At 38.0% G+C, this 21792-nt stretch overlaps 1 protein-coding gene across 1 annotated transcript; it reads left to right on the forward strand.

Moving 5' to 3' along the window:
* The first annotated feature begins 3887 nt into the window (after positions 1–3887).
* LOC148741269 (GFP-like fluorescent chromoprotein amFP486) lies at positions 3888–7017 on the forward strand. Its single transcript, XM_088737266.1, has 5 exons — positions 3888–4025; positions 4979–5076; positions 5485–5709; positions 6123–6332; positions 6767–7017. The coding sequence occupies exons 1-5, from the start codon at positions 4008–4010 to the stop codon at positions 6909–6911; spliced, it is 696 nt and encodes a 231-aa protein (XP_088593392.1). The 5' UTR covers positions 3888–4007; the 3' UTR covers positions 6912–7017.
* The last annotated feature ends 14775 nt before the right edge of the window (positions 7018–21792 follow it).

The raw sequence follows: 21792 nt of genomic DNA on the forward strand, positions 1-21792 counted from the left end.
TATTTGCATAATTCACTTTAAAGTTTGATCCGCATGCTTAATTGCACACATGCGAAAATATTTAGCGATTTTTATCTTTCATCTCAATTTTTGAGTAAAATATCAATCGCAGGACAAATAATCGCCGCAATGCAATAGAAAAACTCCTTTGGGGGCAAATATTTCGTCTGTGGAGCAAATAATCGCAGCAATGCGACACAAAACCTGGAGGAGCCAAAAAAACTGCGATCACGATCGCCGATCGCCGACGGGAAGTACGAAAATTGGACGATATAGGAGAAGACCGAACTGAGGTCCAAGCATTGTAGAAGGTTTCTGTTGTTGCAGACATACAGACGGACTTACACTCTGGATAGCGTAGTATCTACGACTTCACAGGAACAGAGTTAGTAGGGGACAGGAGTCCGCAGATACAAAAAGGAGTTAAGATCGGGGAATATCTGATCAAAATCGTCAGAGTTCGTTGTGGGTTCGGATTCTGTTGTTCCCCTCACTCACTCAACAGGACGGCATAGTAGCTTACGCCTCTTTTAGAAGTAGTAAGCTACAAAAATGAAAACAACGAACTTCCATTGACGCGTAAAGCGAGGCCAGCCAAAGTAGTTTGATGAGCGAGGTTTTGCATTTTTCATTCAACATGTAGCGAAAAAAAGGAGTTAAAGCATACTTTAGATGAATAAATAATGACTATTCCCGCGAAAGGTACAAAGCCATTTTATTTACGTAGTACATTTACTTACATAACACGTTTGCTTATGTAATCATCAGGAATAGTTTGAGCAGAACGAAAACATTGTCAGACAATTAAATTTTTCTTTTGTAAACGTCCTTAAAACTATTTAATAACTTATCCCACAGAGGGCTCTGGGATACGCAATTAGCCCGCGTGCGCACGAAGCTTCGTAAGGAAGTCATCACGATTTTCAATTTTTGTGTTAGTTTTGAGTTTCTGAGTCGCCTTTCTCGAGGTTCTAAGTTTTTTTTTTTTTTTTTTCTGAGTTTACCGTGTTACCGTTTGACCTTTGTCCACTCACTTCCGAACAAAACGGTGTTCAGCAACGAGACAGACGAACTTTGTACATGTTCTGACTGAGTGCCGGATTTTTACTCGCAGGTTGCCCAAGGGATTCATTCTTGAGACAGTGTAATCATCGGCTCCAGTGAAATGAAACGGCTTCTATTCATATATAATCATATGCATTTGAATTTATCTAAAGGTGGCCCTTAACTGTAACTCACAAAGATGAATTATTTTCGCGAAGAATTAGGCGCCAGAGTGAATTGAGAAAGCTTATTATTATTATTATTATTATTATTATTATTATTATTATTATTATTATAAGGGATAATTCAATATTGGAATTTGATACGACTATTTCATGACGATATTTTACAAATATAAAGTTTAGCTTTGTTCGCCAATTTGACTACAATAACTAAGCTATTCAACCTTGGTGGCTAATTACAAAAGAGGTCTTAGTCAACATGTTTTAATACCAGTGGTTTCCGCAGTAACCTCGAACAATCTTATGTTGTCCAAAAGCTAAAACCATGATGTATTGCCATGGCTCATGGTTAGTGTTCGCTCTTTTGTAAAGGGCATTTCAAAGATCAGGCAATTAAATTTACTTTGGCACTTTCTCAAGATCTTAAAACCACGATATGTGTCACTTGGGAATGTTCGATGTTCTTCTTTAAAGTGATAACCGATTGAAAAAGATCCATTGTGTTCCTGAACGCACTGATAGAGGTGTCGGAACGTATACCCGACATAGTTTGCATCGCAAAATCCAGACTTGATAGCCAGAATAGCCAGAAAGAAGCTATCTTTATATATTGAACAATAAGAGAGGATAGAATTTACAGAGAAGAAGAATATGCAGACACTCGATTGTGTTGATAATCATTGCTAGTTGGTCTAAGCCACACCCCCCTACCGTCCACCACCGGGAAAAAGCCGACCGACAAAAATTTAATGCAAAGACACAAAAGACAAAAACTGATCCTTACGAAGCCCGGTCAAGCGGCCGGAGGGGTTCTCTATATTTAGCCGCCACTACTACACTGGACCGTTCTAGAAGAATGACACTTGTTGCCACACACAGGAAAATAAGTAAGCAATCAATACATTTTGGAGCTCTCCTAGGGATAAGTTATTAAATAGTTTTGAGGACGTTTACAAAAGAAAAATTTAATTGTCTGACATTGTTTCATTTCGGTTCAAACAGTTCCAGATGATTAAGTAAACATGTTTTGTCGGTAAACGTATTGCGTGACTGCTATGTTTTTGTCCCTTCCTGTAGAGTATCCATCCTCTGTTGAAATAAATTTTTGAGTCTTCCTTTTTTTAATGCTGATTGAAAAATCACAGTAAAACAATAATAATAATAATAATAATAACAATAATAATAATAATTTAAAGAAACTAGTTCAAAAGCCTCATGGTTACCCTAATCTCTGGGCACAAACAATGATTACATGAAGTATGCTTCTTTTAATTTCTCCCTTCCATCGTCTCATTTTTACAACATAGAGACTGTTGCTGCAATCTGAAGTCACGGTCTTGATTGCACGTGGCAAAAATCATTATGCCAAACGTATCAAGTTTTAGTAACTACCGCTGAATTTGCAGATAATGGGTTTTTTTTTTTTTTTAACTATCCAGCGCAACACAAACTTGAAATTAACTGATGAAGAATGGACGCAAAATTTTGAAATTCCAAAAAACAAACAGTTCACGCAGGTTATGTTATCCGTTAACACAAATGATCATTCCAAAAACAATCCTTTGATCGACGGAACGGGTCACTAACCAACTGATTGCAAAGGCTAGAACCGAACAGTCTCACGTCCAACCACAAGGACGCGAATGATTTTGGGAACTTTCATCAAACCATAGTTAGTAGATCGTCGAACAGAGATTCTAAAGCTGAATTTTGGCGCGTAAGCCCTTCGTCATTCACCTTGACGCTCAAAACGCCATCTTTAGAATTACATACACTAAGGTGACCAATTCACATAATCGAATCAGTCGATAAAACCAAATTGTTTGAATAGGTTATCAGTTATGTCTGTGTGCCATCTTTGAAAGTGCTTTTTTCCTCTTTTTATCTTTTCCAGAAGAAAAGCAGTAATTAATTTAATAATACATTACTTAGACGGCAAGTTAATTACAAAAAGAAATTATTTTTTTCCATAAGCGAGTTTTCCATCTTTCTTACAGTCTCATATCCAACGACAAGAAATCGAAATATTAGTTTTATTTTAGAAGGTTTGAAAGTGTATCCAAGTATATTAATTAGTTGTCAAATTTTACGAAATCAAGGAAGAGGTCGAAGTATGCACTCGAAAGGTTAGGGTGTGTGTTTATCTTCCATGATTACATAATCATTCATCTTAAGTTAACACTGCAGGAAATAGGTTTTTGCCGCGTCACAACGCAGTACTTGCGTGCAAATCCTATCTACTTTCTTAAAAGCTACTACGATGGCCGTGTCTATACAAGATGACACGTGCAATTTTACTCTGCTGCAAAGTTCTCGTGGAGTTTAGCCGCGAGGTTTCAAATCTTTCAAATTTCTTTTTCTGTTCCATTCCGATTGACAGACGTTTTGGCGCCCAAATTATAAATGAGTATCCTAAATGAGAGTCGATTCGAAAAAACAATAAATGCATTAGACTATTGGGCTTTGGAGCTCTTAGCTTTGAAAACTTCAACAATGCACGCGCGTTAAGAATGAACCAATTGTTAAATTTCACATGATAGTTCACGTGGGATTCTTATCATTAAAAATAACATGATAGTTCACGTGGGATCATCATTAAAAATCACATGATTGTTCACGTGAGATCATCATCATCAATGATTGTTTGTTTGTTGAATTTAGCTTTAACATCAATCCACCCTAACACCGCAGTCAGTTCAGCTTGGTCGGCGACGGAGTGAACTACAACAGATTATCTCAACTCCTAATCAAGTTTTGAAAATCAAGCCATTTATCCTCAACATGTCTCATTCAAAGCAAGTAAGTGAAACCTAGTAATTAACTAAGCAAAGACAGTTGCAACTGAATTTACCCTGCTAACAAGGAATAACATAAAATCGTCTTAACGCAAACCGCTATGCCACACCCAAAACATACTCTGCGAACGTTATGACCCAACACTCAAAATCAAGTAAAGCAGTAATCCTGGCAGGTGAGCTGCAATGTTAGCAATTAGAGAAAAGAGGCTTTGAAAAATTTAGGCTTCGACAGGATTCACACTTCTAAATACCAGTTGGGTGCTGCTACTAACTAACTAGGAGTCCGCACGTTGGGAGCGAGGCAAATTTTTGACGCTTATCCTTTGCCGTGAAGTAATCTGACCTTATCCTCTAATGAAATGAATTTCATTAGACCAGCGGATGAAAATTAAATAAAGCAATGATCATCGTAGGTGACTTTCAATTTTTCTGGGTGTTCTGACATGTTCTCAAGTAGGATTCGCAATTGCAAAGGGAAACGTTATTGGATTAGATGCATTCCCCACATACCACAGACAGAAACGATGCCATACGAAAAACTATTGATCCTATTGTTAAGCTTCACTAGTTAACCTGACTTCATGTGTCAGTCATGGGCTCATTTAATCCATTTTGCATGTCTTCGAGCTTCCAACTCACCTTGGAGCGAAATTCAGTCTAGTGTTTTTATCTGATGCAATAAACTTTTAGCGTTCAAGCATAAATTTTAAAAGACGGTCAAAGAGTAAGAAAATCAAATTCATAGGCAAACACGCACAAATGGTGTGAGGCGCCTCGTGATGATTTGATATGGCTCAAGGGGCTCAAGATACATCTTAATTGTAGAAAAAAAATTACCATTATTTGAAATAATGTGTAACAATACATGTAATCCGCTGGAAAACCAGCTAAGGTCTCAGAATTATTAATGTCAGTTACAATGTTTTTTGTTCCTCTTTCCTTTTACTTATTCAGGGTATCACAAACGAAATGACGACGAAATACCATATGGAAGGCAGTGTTAATGGCCATGAATTCACGATCGAAGGTGAAGGAATTGGAAACCCTTACGAGTAAGTGTCTCTTAATTAAAAACAGAACATCTTAGATTATTTCATTACCATTCATTACAAACAAGAGAACATCAGGGGATAGAGAATTAGGATTCTGCCCAAAGATTAATCGGAAGATTTTCAGTCATAAACCATGAGCCTGTTTCTATTCGAGTTTGCAAATTACCTATGGTCCATGACATCGACTTCTTCATCAACTTCCAGAATCAGGCGAGAAGCTCAGTCACAACTAAACCCATTCACCATACTTTAATCTCTTACATGAAAGGTTGTGCAGTATTGTCTTATTGAGTTCAAATTGTGATAATAAATATTTGGTTCCCTCTACTGAATTCTCGTGCATTTCCAGTTATACATGAGCCGTTTCTGAAAACAATTTCCAACACACTTTTCATCTCTCATGTTTAGGGGGACACAGATGAGCGAATTATGCATCATCAAGCCTAAAGGAAAACCCCTTCCATTCTCCTTTGACATACTGTCGACAGCGTTTCAATATGGAAACAGATGCTTCACTAAGTATCCTCCAGGCATGCCTGACTATTTCAAGGAGTCCTATCCAAATGGAATGTCATATGAAAGGTCATTTATATTTGAGGATGGAGGAGTTGCCACAGCCAGTTGGACCGTTCGGTATAAATGTAATTTCTTGCATGGCAGTTAGAGAACATTTTTAAAAGAAATGAAATCTTCAAGAATATTTTTGACATAGAGCAGGGAGTGGCCGTTTTGAAAATGCAATTTAGTTGTGATTCTCTCCCAAAAACTCATATTGTCGACACACAGGTTGGGAAAAACCACATAAAAAAATATTGTAACCTGAGGATATGCAGCCTACTTCAGTTTGAAAGGAGTTTTGGCCTCATCATGTAAGATGACATTTGTGAGTAAGAGGGCTAAAACTGGAAAATGACTAAATTTATGACTAGGCTTTTAAGCATTGCTCTACAGGGTATACACATTGCAGTATTATTATTTGACGCAGCTGCAAGATTGATTTAATCTTTATTTTTAACTGATACCCCAAAGTTTTCTAAATTTTGCAGTCTTGAAGGAAATTGCTTCATCCACAATTCCATCTATCATGGCGTAAACTTTCCTGCTGATGGACCCATAATGAAAAAGGAGACAACTGGCTGGGACCAGTCCTTCCAAAAAATGACTGTCTCTGAAGGGCTGTTGAAAGGCGATGTGACTATGTTCCTTCTGCTCAAAGGTGGCGGTTACCACAAATGCCAGTTTCACTCTACTTACAAGTAAGATTTTCGTGTCTGCATCAGCTCGGACGATTGTGAAACGTCCTGTCTGAATATACGGCTCTCTTCTGTTTTGTGTTTCCCAAAATTAAAGAAGTTAAAGAGAGAACCCAGGGATGAGGAGGGCCTCAACAGAACGGCAGAGTAATAATTCATCTTAGAAAAAAATATTCGGTATGGAATGAGTGAACTCTACAAGTAAGGGCGATGGACAAAATAACCATTGAATGATCAAAAGAATTGTTGAGTTAATTACTAAATCAAATTGCTATAAAATTACTAAATTATGAGTAAATTAAAGGCAAAGTTTTATTAGAGTTGTTCATAAAGCAAGTGTTGTCTATTTTTTCTTAGTTGTTTTTAACTGTTCTTTCGGTTTTTTTGTTTCTTTTCCCTGTTTTTTGTTTCTTTTAATTTTTTTCTTTTTTGCACAGACCAGAGAAGCCGGTCACACTGCCCCCGAATCATGTTGTAGAACATCACATTGTGAGGACCGACCTTGGCCATAAGGAAAAAGGTTTTACGGTCAAGCTGGAAGAACATGCTGCGGCTCACGTTAACCCTATGAAGGTTAAATAAGTCTTTGTAAGATGGAAGCCTTTTCATTACTTACAATCAATGCCCTGAATTCATTGTCACTCGAATCAGGTCAGTTGAATAATAAAAAGAAAATTGATATAATAAACGGTGTATTGTCATTATCTTATTTCGTGCGGCCATAATTGCTCCCTGAGACTAAAAACTGCCACAACTCTTTTTCAATAACTGTCATCCTCTCTATCGGGTCATGTAATAGGAGAGTCAATTGGTCAGCTCCGGAAACTAAATGAACTGCCAGCCAGAAGAGCGAAGACTCTATTTAATTTATCGCTGAATGAAAGTAATGACACAGAGATACTAAGAAGAAATTTTTAAAAAAGCAAACGAGAAAAAGCGCTATGCTAGCTGAAGGCTCAAATGGTAGATTGCTACTGGAGGGGGGACATTGAGGTTTGCGGTGTTGCTTGTTGACCCTTTATTTAATGCGGTATGGAAGTGAAGAACAACTTGCGTTGCGGTGTTGCAATGATTCAAACCATACAGTGTATGATGCTTGTAACTTTAAAGCGACGGTGTTTGGTAAAATAAACCATTTTCGGTGTTGCAATTTATTCTTTAAACCTTTTGATAATCCGACTTAATCTTTGATCATTGGCTGATTGTCCCCAGGCTCTTCGTTCTTTTATATTTTACTTGACCTATATATGGAGCTCTACCGTAAGCGCTATCGGCCAGCCAAAGACCAGCGCGTGGTAAAGATGAGTGAGACCAGACCAGGTAAATCCTGATGGGTTTTTTTATATCGCGGTGTCGGTGTGTTGATAATATTTCTTGCGGTGGTGCGGTGTTTTTTCTATTTTGTTTGCGGTGTTGCCGTATTCAGAACTTGCCATGTACCTCTTTTACTTAAGACGGAGGAAACGCGATTTTTGTGGCCAGATTTGGCCAACTAACGTGGTTGCGATCTGATAATCTGTACGGAAAGTTTTGTAAGCATAGGAAGTGTTTTGAAATTTTTCGCATTTTTTTTTCAGCGAAACAACGGTCATTTGTAGAATTTCAACTGGTGAAATTTATTTCGATTGTTAGAACTTAACTTTAAATTCTGTAATAACATTATCAGACTGTACCAAGACAAAGGCGGCAAGATCGAAAGACAACAATATCGAGTGGTGTGCGCTGATTCAAACTTCGTCCAGCTATTCTATATATATACATGGTTTCACTAATTATACACTATCCTTCCACCAAATTTGTTCCTATTGCCTCAGCTCGAATTAAAGTTTTCTTGGAGTCCTCGTTGAAATTTACAGAAAGTGAAAATGGACTGAGATATTTACATTTTTAGGGAAATTTTTGTTTGTAAGTCCTTCATCAATCAATCAATCAATCATCCATTGTCATAATGGCAACAAAAGTGTTGTAACCTTTAGAAAGGACGTTTTTGTGCATCCCTCGGGTACCTAACTGCATGCAAAATTTGAAGGAGATTGTTGATTCTGACAGAGACTCCGTTCTTAATTCTCAAATGCAATGCGCTATGGCTGAAAATAACACTTCTCAGGGTCTCTACCCTGGAGTGAGAGAAGGGAGACCCTGGTACGGGCTGGTGACGTGTTTACAGAGCCAAAATATTCCTAAGGGACGAGTCGTTTGATTGCTCGATTTTTGCCTTATTCCTTTGATATCTTCAAATTGACGTTATCGTTGTTCAGTTCGCCATGTCTTTGTTTTAGAGCGACCTTCAAGTCGCTATATGTCGGAGTAGCTATTGTAACCTCAATTAAAAAACCCAAACAAGTCCAGTGTTTAGAAGCGACATATTCTGGCAGAGATGCCGTGACCGTTTTACCGAGAAGTTAAGTAGTCAACGACCTGTACCTTCCTTTGTCATTTCTTCCAGTTGTTGTTTCGTCTTTGAACGCCTTTATCAATGATCAAACAAAAAACATTGACAACAACATTGACTTTATTTTTTTTTTTTTAAATTAAAGAAATAAAGGCTTTTGTAGCCCGCAGTTAGCAAAGCTATCCTAGGCGGGCTACCTAAATAGACACTGTATAAGCTTTCACATACACACACACACACACACACGCACACACACACACACACACACACACACACACAGACACACACACACACACACGCACACACACACGCAACAATGAAATAAGTAAATAAATGAGCAAATTAAAATAAATAATAAATAATAGTAGTGATAATCATGTTAAAGGTTTTAACTGGGCCAGTCACACAAGGGAGTTTTTAACAGGTCAAAGAGAAAGCTAATCAGTTGAAATACAAATATAAGCTAGAAAGGTCGCGGTAGCGCAAGTCAAAATTCATCACCTCAATTTCAAGAATTTTCATAAGCAGGTGAGTTAGCTCACGTTTAAAAGGTGCTCTCCTTAGCTTACCAATTTCAGGGGGGATGCCATTCGATATTTTCGCACCAACTCTAGAAAAGGAAAACAACTGATGATTTGTTCTCGCCTGTTTTGTATAAAAGCTTCCAGCTACTGAGAAACGAGTAGAGTAGGAATGAACCTGTTCAGAGTGAGTAAAAAGTTCAGAAATATTGGGAGGAGCACAGCGATTTTTGATGTCATGTAACAGAGAGGCAACCAAGTTGAAGTAAAGCATTTTTATTGCTAGAATTCCCGAACGACTTAAAAGAGGAGCACTGTGAGATGTTCTTCCCAAACATCTTCGGCAGCGGCTGACTCAATGAAAGGTAGCTCACTCTGAAAGACATTTGTCACCTTTCGTAAAAATACTTGCAACTCGGAAGCGGCAAAGAAGTAACTGGGACCGTGAATCGGTCGGTGACTATTTCAGCGTCAGAAAGTAAACGATCACCGTTAAAAATTATAAAAATTATCAGATCGGCTGAGCTGCGCATGACAGTTGATGGAATTAAAGCTTACCTTCAAAGGCGCAAAATATTCGCATACACTCTTAAACTCTTCTTTGCATTTGCATATGAGCTGGAAAATGAATAAATAATTTTTTATCGATACATTTCCTTAATTCAATTTATTAAAGTCCTTTCCTTCTCAGACTCTACCAAGCAGCCGGCTGTTATGCCAGAGTATCGCTAGAGCATCACAGAAGACCAACATTTCAATAGAATTAATGCATGAGAATCCCAAAAGTTCACGAGATACTAACTGATTACAATCCAATAAAAGAATATCATAGAAGTGCGCGGGATACATAGTACGCGGTAACGATAGAGTGAAAGAATAATTCTAAAAGTGGCTCTTTATACTAACGAGACAATCCAAAGAAAGAGAATCCTAAAAGTGCTCGAGATGGGAACGTAAGAATCCTACATTTAAAAGATTTAAAAACAACATTACCAACAACGTTAGCATCACAAAATTTCTTCAAATTTAACTTTAAAGAGGCGGTAAGTAGAGGTTATGTCACGTTGTAATTATCATAGGAATTTAGAACACAAACAAGGTATCATTGTTTCAGAATCGATTGCTTCCGAATCTGCGAATAGACTGTTTAAATCAATGATTCTCCCAATCCCGGATTACTGCAGTGGCGTCTTCCATAGATGTGGCAAAGGAAACGAAGAAAGTTTAGAATGTCTTCAAGGGCGAGCTGGAAGAATAGTATTAAATAATGCCCATTTATGCACCGAACAGATGTTTACAAGCCTTGGTTTGGAAACTCTTGCCAAAAGAAGAGAAATCCACATCATTAATCTGGTAGAAAAGTGCCTTAAGGGATTGGCTCCAAGTTATCTTTCTAAATATTTTCAATCTAAAGGACATGATACTCATGACTATAATATTAGGAATAAGGACAGATTAGTTTTTGACAGAATTAAATTAGAATCAACCAAAAGTGCATTTTTTTATAAAGGGGCCGATATATTTAATGAATATCTATGAATCTAGTTCTAGTCTTCCAATCTCTTTTCATATATAGGTTCTTAGATTGTGTATGTGGCTTCTTTGATTTTTAAACACTTTTTTTTTTTCTTCTTCTTCTTCTTTTTTTTCCCGCAGGACCCAGTTGATAGCAGTTTTTTTATAACTGAATTGGCCATCCTGCATAAATATATTATTATTATTATTATTATTATTATTATTATTATTCCGTGACAAAACAAAGTGATTAATACTGCAAATATTCAGATTAAGTTTTTAATAAAATGACGCTGGAAGGTGGTGTTGCAGAAAATTAATACATATTTGTAAGCTTAATAGAAAAATTGGTGAGAATAAGGGTGCATTTTAATGCTTAAATCAGCCAATTATGCCCAGCAGAGCCTGAGATGTACTTTTTTCAGTTCTTTCCGTGACACTATAAAGGACAATAAACATCTCACAATCATTCCACATTGGCCTCTCCCTGATACGTGCACAAACAAAACATTTCATTGCAGAAAACTCTAATAGGCGTGATAGGTGCATCGTGGAAACTAAGCGAAGCAAAATCTCATTCTCGGAGAGAGAAATAAGACGAGGGAACCATGATATTTCATTTGACTCCACACTTCTGTAAGCTCTACCGCCTTTCCCACACTTCCCTTGTTTGCACTAAGCGGTTTACTTTCCTAGACCTTAGACATCATTCAAATGAAGCTTTCTTTACCGAAAAAGGTGTTACTCTGGCCAAAGCAGAGAAAGATTCTCAGTTCTTATGTCTAATCCAAGTACGTTATGGCGGAAAACTCTTAACAACATAACATCTCGCAAAGCCGAAAGAATTCCCATCTCCTGCATTGAAGCCGACGGTGTTCAATACTGTAGCAATAAGTCTATAGCCAAGACTCTCAATCATGAATGACCATTTTTCAACAACTGGAACTAAACTAGCGCAGAAGCTCGAGTCTTACAGGTCCTACATCTTCTCGACACCTACGGTAAAATAAAGTCTACCCTATGAATTTACTTTCCAGCCAATTACGGAAGACCTCGTTATTCGTCAGCTACAACAGCTCAAAACCACTAAAGCTATCTGTCTCAATAACATCAGTGCTTGTCTGCTAAAAGATTCATTGACTTTGTCGGTAATCGGTTAAAATTTCCGATCTTTGTCGGTAGTCGGTAGTATTTTTCGCCCTATGTCGCTAGTCGGTTAACAACATCCACACCCTTCTTTATGCCACCTCCTTCGATCAAAATCCACTTTGGCAAAATTTCGTTCTCTCTCGCTTCTTCTCGTGATTTACGTTTTCTCCTCACTTCCCAGTAGCGCTAGCCGCGTTTCTTTTCGGAAAAGTCGATCACCTTCTGCTTGCTCGTACATGTATCACCTGCATCCGTCGCCTTAAGCAGCACGGCGGGTTGACCGGTCCAGCTTGTAACTTCTTGGATAATGTGCACTGAAATGTGAAATAGGGCCTGTCGGGGTATCCCGAGGCAGTATATTGGGACCTTTGAATGTTTTTGATTTACGTGAATGATCTTCCGGATTGTCATCTGGCAAGTGATATTTTTCTTTCTTACGCGGACGATACTGTAATCTATTACTCATCCAAAGACGTCAGTGATCTTGAACATCATATCAATGCTGATTTACGAACAGTGTCTGAGTGGTTCTCTAGAAATCTCCTTACTGTAAATATATCCAAATGCAATTTTGTTATATTTGGAATTCCTCACAAACTGAATTACATTCAAGATATTTTGATTAAAGTTAAGGGCACTTGCATTAAGAGAACACAATCATTCAAATACAGTGAATAAATAAAGTTCATATATTTTGAACTGCGGTATTAAATACGTATGATGCACGATCCTTCGCAGTAGATAGCGCTATTTATGTAATAGCGAAAATCAGACCTGAAAAAAATCAGGCCTGTACGGGATTCGAACCACTGACGATACTAGTGCAGCGCTCTACCAATTGAGCTAACAAGCCAACTGGGAGCAGGCCGTTAAGTTGATTCGTAATAAACCCGTGATGATAAATCAGATAAATCAGAGGTCAGTGGTTCGAATCCCGTACAGGCCTGATTTTTTTCAGGTCTGATTTTCGCTATTGCATAAATAACGCTCTCTACTGCGAGGATCATGCATCATACGTAAGAATACAGTTGTTCAGTTGAATCTTCAGTGGCTATTTTGAATTTGCCCTTATTGTGACTGTTAAGATCGACTTTCTGTAAATACCACGGATAGGTATGCAAGATGGAAAAATGGAAATCTCCCAAACCTTGTCGCATGAAAGCCCTTATGAAACTAGTTTAGAAAATGCAAGATTCAGTTTCTTGCGATTGATATTTTCCAATAAAATAACTTTTTTTGAATTTTCATCTCCAAGAGGCCCTTAAACCACCGAAAAATGTGCTTCGCATCCTCGCGTGGTGAAAAGAAACGGAATCAAATACCATGACTATTGCGATACAAGATGATTTTTTGACCCTTCCTTTGTATGAAAACGCTGTTGCAATTTCAAAAGATTCCAATCTGAATTTTTAGTTTTTTTTCAAAATTACCTTCTAAAACAGTTTCATCGCGACTATCAATTTTGCCATTTTTGCAAAAAACGGCAAAAAACCCCTCCTGGTATGGAGGGGCTTTCGTTGTGCACATGGCTTTCGTTGTGCAAATGCTATTCCAGAGAAAGAGCAATCCTTTTTCTTTCAATTTATGAAATAAAGTTTTAGGGCAACTCAAACGGCAAGTTTTTGAGAACTGAAAACATCAACGGTACTTGCGTGAAATTTACAACTTTTGAACTTGCGGTTGTGATGACGAATACAAGCAGTACAAGAGTGAACTTGGACAGCAGTTTAAATACTTCGAGAATTCGATCCTTTTCCACTAGTTAAAAAACTAAGCAAACGATTATGACTTCGTTGTGGCAATTATCTGAAAGGAAAAGTGTCAAGTATTCTGTTTTATTTCGAAAAGCACATGGAATGAATAATGCGCACACGTGCGCATGCTTAAAAGAACCAACCGCATACACTACAAAGAGCATTTTTATTGCTCGAGTTGAGCTGTAAACCTCTTGACAACACTTCCCGTACCTGCCTATTTGTTTACTTTGAAGCCTGAATTGCACAAGTTATCTAAATATGAAAAGTATTCATCAAAATGTTCGCATTTCGTCTGAAAGAAATCGTACAAGTAATGATGGAAGAATAGGACAAACATTTACCCACCTCATATACATATGTTGTTGACTTGAAAGACCAAAATCCCTGAGCTAAACTAGATTGCGTGACATGCTCTTTGGCTACACCCAGGTAGGAGGCTGGGTGTGGGGGGCTTAGGCTTAGGCTTGGGCTTGGGTCCAAAGCAGACAAAAACATTCCTCAGTAAATCCCGTAATCGCTAAAAAAAAAAAAAAAAAAAAGCTGTGTAGGGTTTTCGAAAAAAGAAAAACAAACAAAATCAACCTTGGGACAGGAGCCGATCTCCTGTTGGGAATTAAAATAGTGACGCTGATTCATCTTAACGCAACCCTTGTGCGAACAAGAAAAGATAGCGCTGAGGTCTCGGTCCTTTTCCTTCTCATGGGTTTTGGCTTATCGACCGTCTGAGATACTTATGTGAAGTCCCCTGAGGAAAACTGGTACTCAAAGCTTAGCGGCTTTGAATAATCTGGAACTAAAAGACCAAATAGAAATGTAATAAAATGACACAAGTTTCGGCTCCGCAAATGGATAGCGTTTTTGTTGTTGTTGTTGTTTTTGTAGTTTAGGGTTAATTCCCACGAAGGATAAGTGATAGGTGTAATACTGTAGAGTACGAGTATAACTTCAATAAGAGAAAAAGAGTTGCTTTTCTTGTCCACTGCTTTTCTTTTCTTTTAAAAAAAAATTCATGCAGTGGACACAGCGTGACGACAGCATAGAACCGTGGACTCAACATTTTTAAAACGTCACTATTCTTTGGAAAATCACTTATTGTATGGGCAATTTGAGTTTCTACCGGTCAGAGAAAGTCATATGGACAAGGTCAAAGTATTATACCATGATAAACTACTTTGTGAGGCGAACAACCAGCCATCCGTGAAGGCTGTGTCAAGTCGATGCCCGGTAGACAAGCAACGAGGTTTGGGGAATCTCAGCGACAATACTTAGACGCGAAATTTAAAGTAGGGCAAGCAACAGGAGTGAAACTTTATCCAATGGATGTTGCACGTGACATGCATTACGCGCGAAACCAGGGAGGAGAAAAACTGTTCACAGTAAGTGAATTTTTGACCGAAAAGGAAATTCAGTCATACTTTTCAAGATGAGCCTCTAAACTCCGGCATTCTCATTCGGACGATCCAGAATCTGATCAAGACGAAGATATTATGGCCGCTGAAGAGGAAATCGCGTACGAAAATGTTCGCGCAGTTGTGTTGGAGGAGGTGGGACTAAGGGACCCAATTGTTTTCGAAACTTTCAACTTATGTGGCAGGCACAAGGCAGGTAAACTGCGACAGCTAAGTGTTTCCATGCTGCATTTCATTTGGAAACATTTTGACATTGAGGTGATGACCATCAAAGGACGACGCAAAGCTCCTTACTTATCCCTACTGGAGAACGTCTTGTAGCATGCAGTTGTAGTAACAGTTAGGGTCTAATTAAATGAACATTCCAACAGCAACATTCTTTGATTTTACGCTTGGGAGCAAAAAACTTATAATTGGCTTGGAAATACGGCTTAATGAGGGAAATCAGGCCTTCGACTTTTATCAACTTCGTACATTCTTACTAAAGTATAGAACATTACGCCTGATGCCAAAATTGTACCTGCCAGGATTTCATGCCGGCAAAATCTTTCCGGATCCTAGGCTGTTTGGTTATTAGCTATAAATATTTTTCATTTCATCATGGAGGCATAAAGTTTTCTTCCTTGGTAATAAGCATCTGATGGGAGGGAGGTTTGGGATCTGGTGAGATGGAAGGATTCTCCAAAATTTTTGTTTTTGGTTTTAAATTTCCAACAGGAGATCAGCTCCTGTCCCAAGATTGTTTGTTTGTTTGTTTTTTTGTTTTCGAACAACCTATACAGCTTATTACGGGATTTACCTGGGAATCTTTTTGTCTGCTTTGAACCCAAGTCCAAGCCCAAGCCTAAGACCAAAATCCCTCAGCTAAACTTGATTACGTGACATCCTCTTTGACTAGACCCAGATAAGGGGGTAGGGGTGGGGGTGGAATTTGGGCTTTCTCTAACCTGTAGAAACTCACATTGCCCATGCAATAAGTGATTTTCCAAAGAATAGAGACGCTTTAAAAATGGACGGTTCTATGCTGCCGTCACGCTGTGTCCTCGGCATGAATTTTTTTAAAAGAAAAGACAAACAGTGGACAAGAAAAGAGAATCTTTTTGTCTTACTGAAGTTATACTCATGCTCTACAGTCTAGTTTACCACCTATTACTTATCTTTCGTGTGAATTAACTCTAAACAAAAAAATAAATTTTCACTCCTGTTGCTTGCCCTACTTTAAATTTCGCGTCTAAGTACTGTCGCTGAGAATCACCAAACCTCGTTGCTTTTTTATTGGGCATCGACTTGACACAGCCTTCCCTTGTCCATATGACTTTCTCTGACCGGTAGAAACTCAAATTTCCCATACAATAAGTGACTTTCCAAAGAATAGTGACGCTTTAAAAATGTTGAGTAGACGGTTCTATGCTGCCGTCACTTTGTGTCCACGGCATGAAATTTTTTCAAAAGAAAAGAAAAACAGTGGACAAGAAAATAAAGTCCTTTTCTCTTATTGAAGTTATACTTATGCTCTACAGTCTAGTTTACCACCTATTACTTATCCTTCGTGGGAATTAACCCTAAACAACAAAAATAGCAACCAAAAAAAAAAAAAAACACTGTCCATTTGAGGAGCCAAAACTTGTGTCATTTTATTACATTTCCATTTGGTCTTTTAGTTCCAGATTATTCAAAGCCGCTAAGCTTTGAGTACCAGTTTTCCTCAGGGAACTTCACAGAAGTATCTCAGACGGTCGATAGGCCAAATCCCATGAGAAGGAAAAGGACCGAGACCTCAGCGCTATCTTTTCTTGTTCGCACAAGGGTTGCGTTAAGATGAATCAGAGTCACTATTTTAATTCCCAACAGGAGATCGGCTCCTGTCCCAAGATTGATTTTGTTTGTTTTTCTATTTTCGAAAACCCTACACAGCTTTTTTTTTTTTTTCTTTTTTTTTTTTTTTTTAGCGATTACGGGATTTAGAAGGAAATGCTTTTGTCTGCTTTGGACCCAAGCCCAAGCCCAAGCCCAAGCCCCCTCCCCCCCACACCCACCCTCCTACCCTGGTGTAGTCAAAGAGGATGTCACGCAATCTAGTTTACCTCAGGAATTTTGGTCTTTTTTCAACAATATATGTATGTGAGGTGAGTAAATGTTTGTCCTATTCTTCCATCATTGCTTGTAAAATTTCTCTCAGACGAAATGCGAACATTTTGATGAATACTTTTCATATTTAGATAACTTGCACAATTCAGGCTTCAAAGTAAATAAATGGGTAGGTACGGGAAGTGTTGTCAAGAGGTTTACAGCTCAACTCGCGCAATAAAAATGCTTTTCCTTTCAGACTATTGCCACTACGACGTCATAATCGTTTGTTTAGTTTTTTTAACTAGTGGAAAAGGATCGAATTCTCGAAGTATTTAAACTGCTGTCCAAGTTCACTCTTGTACTGCTTGTATTCGTCATTGCAACCGCAAGTTCAAAGTTGTAAATTTCACGCAAGTACCGTTGATGTTTTCAGTTCTCAAAACTTGCCGTTTGAGTTGCCCCAAAACTTTATTTCATAAATTGAAAGGAAAAGGATTGCTCTTTCTCTAAAATAGCATTTGCACAACGAAAGCCATGTACCAGGAAGGGTTTTTCGCCGTTGAAAAATGGGAAAATTGATAGTCGCGATGAAACTGTTTTAGAGGGTAATTTTGAAAAAAAAATTAAAAATTCAGATTGGAATCTTTTGAAATTACAACAGCGTTTTCATACAAAGGAAGGGTCATAAAATCATCTTATATCGCAATAGTCATGGTATTTGATTCCGTTTCTTTTCACCACGCGAGGATGCGAAGCACATTTTACGGTGGTTTAAGGGCCTCTCGAGGTGAAAAAAATTATTTTTTTGGAAAATATCAATCGCAAGAAACTGAATCTTGCATTTTCTAAACTAGTTTCAGAATGGCTTTCATATGACAAAGTTTGGGAGATTTCCATTTTTCCATCTTGCACACCTATCCGTGGTATTTACTGAATGTCGCTCTTAAGACGCTCTGAAAGGTCCAAATAATAGATAAATAGACCAAAAATATGTCTGCAATATGGGAAATCCACAGTTCCTCTTTGTTTTAGTCTGTCGGTGATTAATTAAATGATTTAGGCTTTCCGGTAATGTTAAAGTCCAAACTAGTTCGTGTCCAATTATGACTAACGGGCGGTTGTGCTACCATTTGATTATGGATATCATTGACGTCGTAGAGGGTAACCATGCGAAGTTATTTTTACCCAAAAAAAACCTATATCTAAAATAATTTTCGAGTAAAGATGTTCTTTAGATCCTTTCTTTTTATATGCCTACGGTGACTGCTATGCCTCAGGTATGATATAAACCATTCTGTCACAAGCCAAGTTAATAAATAATGGCCAACCAACTTGTTTTGATACAGCAATGAACCATTAAGGAACTGTGCGTTCTTCATATGAGCCGGAAACAGAACTTAGACTTTATCAATGTTCGCTTTGTTCTTGTGGGCTGCCTAATACCCTCAAAGATTACATAATATGATGATTTTATTTAAAATGAATTACTTGACTGAGATAAATCTGTGTCCGCCCTGTTTATATACACCGTGTTAGTCCGTTTTGCTGACGCTGTTGCCGTTGCTGAAGATTCATTTGAAGAACACAGTTGGCCACAAAACGTAAGTTTTCATTTTTCTTCGTTATCGTGAGTGATTTTATTTACAGTTCAACACTAATCCATGTTTATACGTTAAAAGTATCTTCGTCGTTATTACGTATTGAATGATTACATAATCTTTATCGATCGCGAGGAGAACCTTTTCTCCACAAACTGAACAGCATCATTTTAATAGTATTTCGCTTCAGTTATGGATGAACGAGTTATTTTATTTAAACGCTTACATGTAAAGATTTGGCTACTAAGGCAGTTATTTCTGTCGGTGTCTGTTGATCAAAATCGGATTTAAACCGGATATCAAGTTATACCTCGCATCAACTCAGGAAAAGTGAAATTTTTCATGCCTGTGTTTTCGACTTTTCATTTTTGATATGTCTATGGGTTTTTGTATAAAGCAGGAATTGACTTACAACTGATGAATAATGCCATAATACCTGCTCATTAACGAAGCTAGCGACTTTTACAATATTTTGTTATGTCATAGATTTAGCATTAATAAATACAATTTATTTCAAGTGGGTCGAAATTTCTTTAAGTGCCGTAATTTAAATGATTGCCCTCTAACTAAATAAACCAATCCAAAGAGAAAAGCTTTAGAAATAAAATACCTACATAGCTAATGCTCGTGTAAAGTTCTCATAAGTTCTACAACGACGAGGAATTTACCTCCGGGGATCTGTGAAGTGACAAGGATATTCGTGAGCTGGCTACATGAGTTGTGTCAATGTTTGTATCTGTACATGAACTAAATGGGGACCCCTAAATAAAGTTCCTAGCTAATAACTAATGTACAAAAAAATCAGTAAGTAAATGTTAAATACTTGTTAACAGCATCATAATGACTACTACGAAATAATATGAAATGATTCTGTTCACGATTTACATAGTCTGCAGCAACTGCTATTGTTGTCTATATTGTCTTAGAGGTCAATTTTTATTATACTGGTCTTAAATATCGCAAGGGTTGGAACATCGCATCGCATACAAACTCTTAATCTTGTTCAGCTCAACAATCAGACGGCCTGGAATCAACTGAAGTGTTCACCGTGAAAAATGCAGCTCGTTAGCATCTGCCACACGGTTTCAAGGTCTTTCAGATCCTACTATTTGGTTGCGGCTTGTGACAAGGACTCCCGAATTTAAATGACAAATATTTGAAATGGATGGTAAACCAGTCTCCTTGTCATCAAATATCCTCTTTTATCAGTCTTCTCCGCCCAAATTATCTTGGCTCAGTGTTTATATTTCTATTTGTGCGATGACGCGTTTTATTTAATTTGCACTTCATCTTCAAGACTAAGGCCCTGTTTACAAGCAGGGAGGGTAACACTAGTGCTAGGGTTACCCTAGCAGGCGGGTCAAAGATAGCCCGGGTTTACAAGGAAAATTTCACAGGTAGGGTTACCATACCACCCGGGACAACTTACCTATGCTTGGCAACTGCACGCATTGAAAACAAAATGGCCGACAACGGAAGGGTTCTGGCAGTTACTTCGATTCTGCTGTCGTTGCTGCCAGTCATAGCTGCTTATCAGTGCCATGGAGTTTTGACCTTCTCGTTTCTAGAAAGCGACAGCAAGTTGCCATGTTAAACGCGGCCATGGAATTCAATAAAGCACTCGCTCGAATGCCACATGCAAAAAGGAGAATTATTCGACGAAGACGATTTCAAAGAAAATCAGGCCGTACGAATCAATGGTGGAAAAACTTATTTGAGGGCAGGATGGAGGAAAGCGAATGGAAGAAAAATCTCAGAATGAATCGGGATGTTTTCATGATCCTCGTTAATGAGGTTAGGCCTTTTCTTGTGCCTAGACGTGGTCCACGCGGAGATGATGTATTGTCGGTGGAAAAAACAATTGGCTATGACTTTATACTAACTCAAGGATCAGGGGTCTATTCTTAGGACTGCCAATGCTTTTGGAGTTGCCCTTTGTACAGTGTCCGTTGTTGTTCGTAAAGTTTGCTATGTTTTGACTGACAAGTGTGGACCAAATGTTATCAAATTGCCAACCACAGAACAAGAGATGATGGACCTTGTGTCTAAAATGGAGAACAAATTTGGTTTTCCGCAAGCGTTTGGATGTGTGGATGGAACACATATTCCTATTCTATCACCTAGGGAGAATCCGCATGATTACTTCAGTTACAAAATGAAGCATACTTTGAATGTACAAGCGGTTTGCGATTATAAGAGAACATTCTTAGATGTTGATGTAAGGTGGCCAGGTTCTGTCCATGATGGTCGAGTGTTTTCCAACTCAAGAATCAACAGAATGCTCAGCAAAGGTGAACTTCCTATGTTGTATAAGGAAATTTTGCCGGGCTATGACAAAGTGCCAGTGTTGTTACTCGGAGATCCAGCGTATCCCCTTCTGCCCTATTGTATGAAGGAGTACCCAAATCCAAGATCAAATGAAGAAGCCATTCTTGACAATATGCTAAGAAGTGGCAGAAATCCTATTGAATGTGCCTTCGGAAGGCTTAAAGCTAGGTGGCAAATCTTAAATAAACGTGTCAACTTGGGACTCTCATTTGTGCCCATTGTTATATATGCCTGTTTTGTGTTGCATAATTTTTGTGAAAAACATGGCATGCAAGTGGAAGATGATGATGTTGCCAGGCAGATTGCTCACGATAGGTCAGTGCAACCAGACACTGAGCCAGACCGTTTGTATGCATTCAACACTGCAGAAGGTGCACATATTCGAAATATTATTAATTTGATGTACAAAGAGCACATTCCTCATTGACTTATGTTGCACCCTGAAAGGAATGATCAATACAGCAAATTATTTGCTTACCTAGAATTAAGGGAAAATGTTGTGAATATTGCATTGAACTGCAGTAACTTAACTAAGTATTCAGCACAAAAGTGTTGTGTAGCAATACCACCATCAATGACAAAGGTTCTTTTCTTCTTTTTCTTATTTGTAATACAAATTAGCCTCTCATAATAGATGTTATCGAAAAAACAAAGACAATTTATAAACAGAAAGACAATAATATAGTATTGTCTGTACTAAAAAGTTGTGTTGAAAAAAATATAT

The sequence above is a fragment of the Stylophora pistillata genome, chromosome 1, assembly GCF_964205215.1.
Source record: "Stylophora pistillata chromosome 1, jaStyPist1.2, whole genome shotgun sequence".
NCBI classification, from domain to species: Eukaryota; Metazoa; Cnidaria; class Anthozoa; order Scleractinia; family Pocilloporidae; genus Stylophora; species Stylophora pistillata.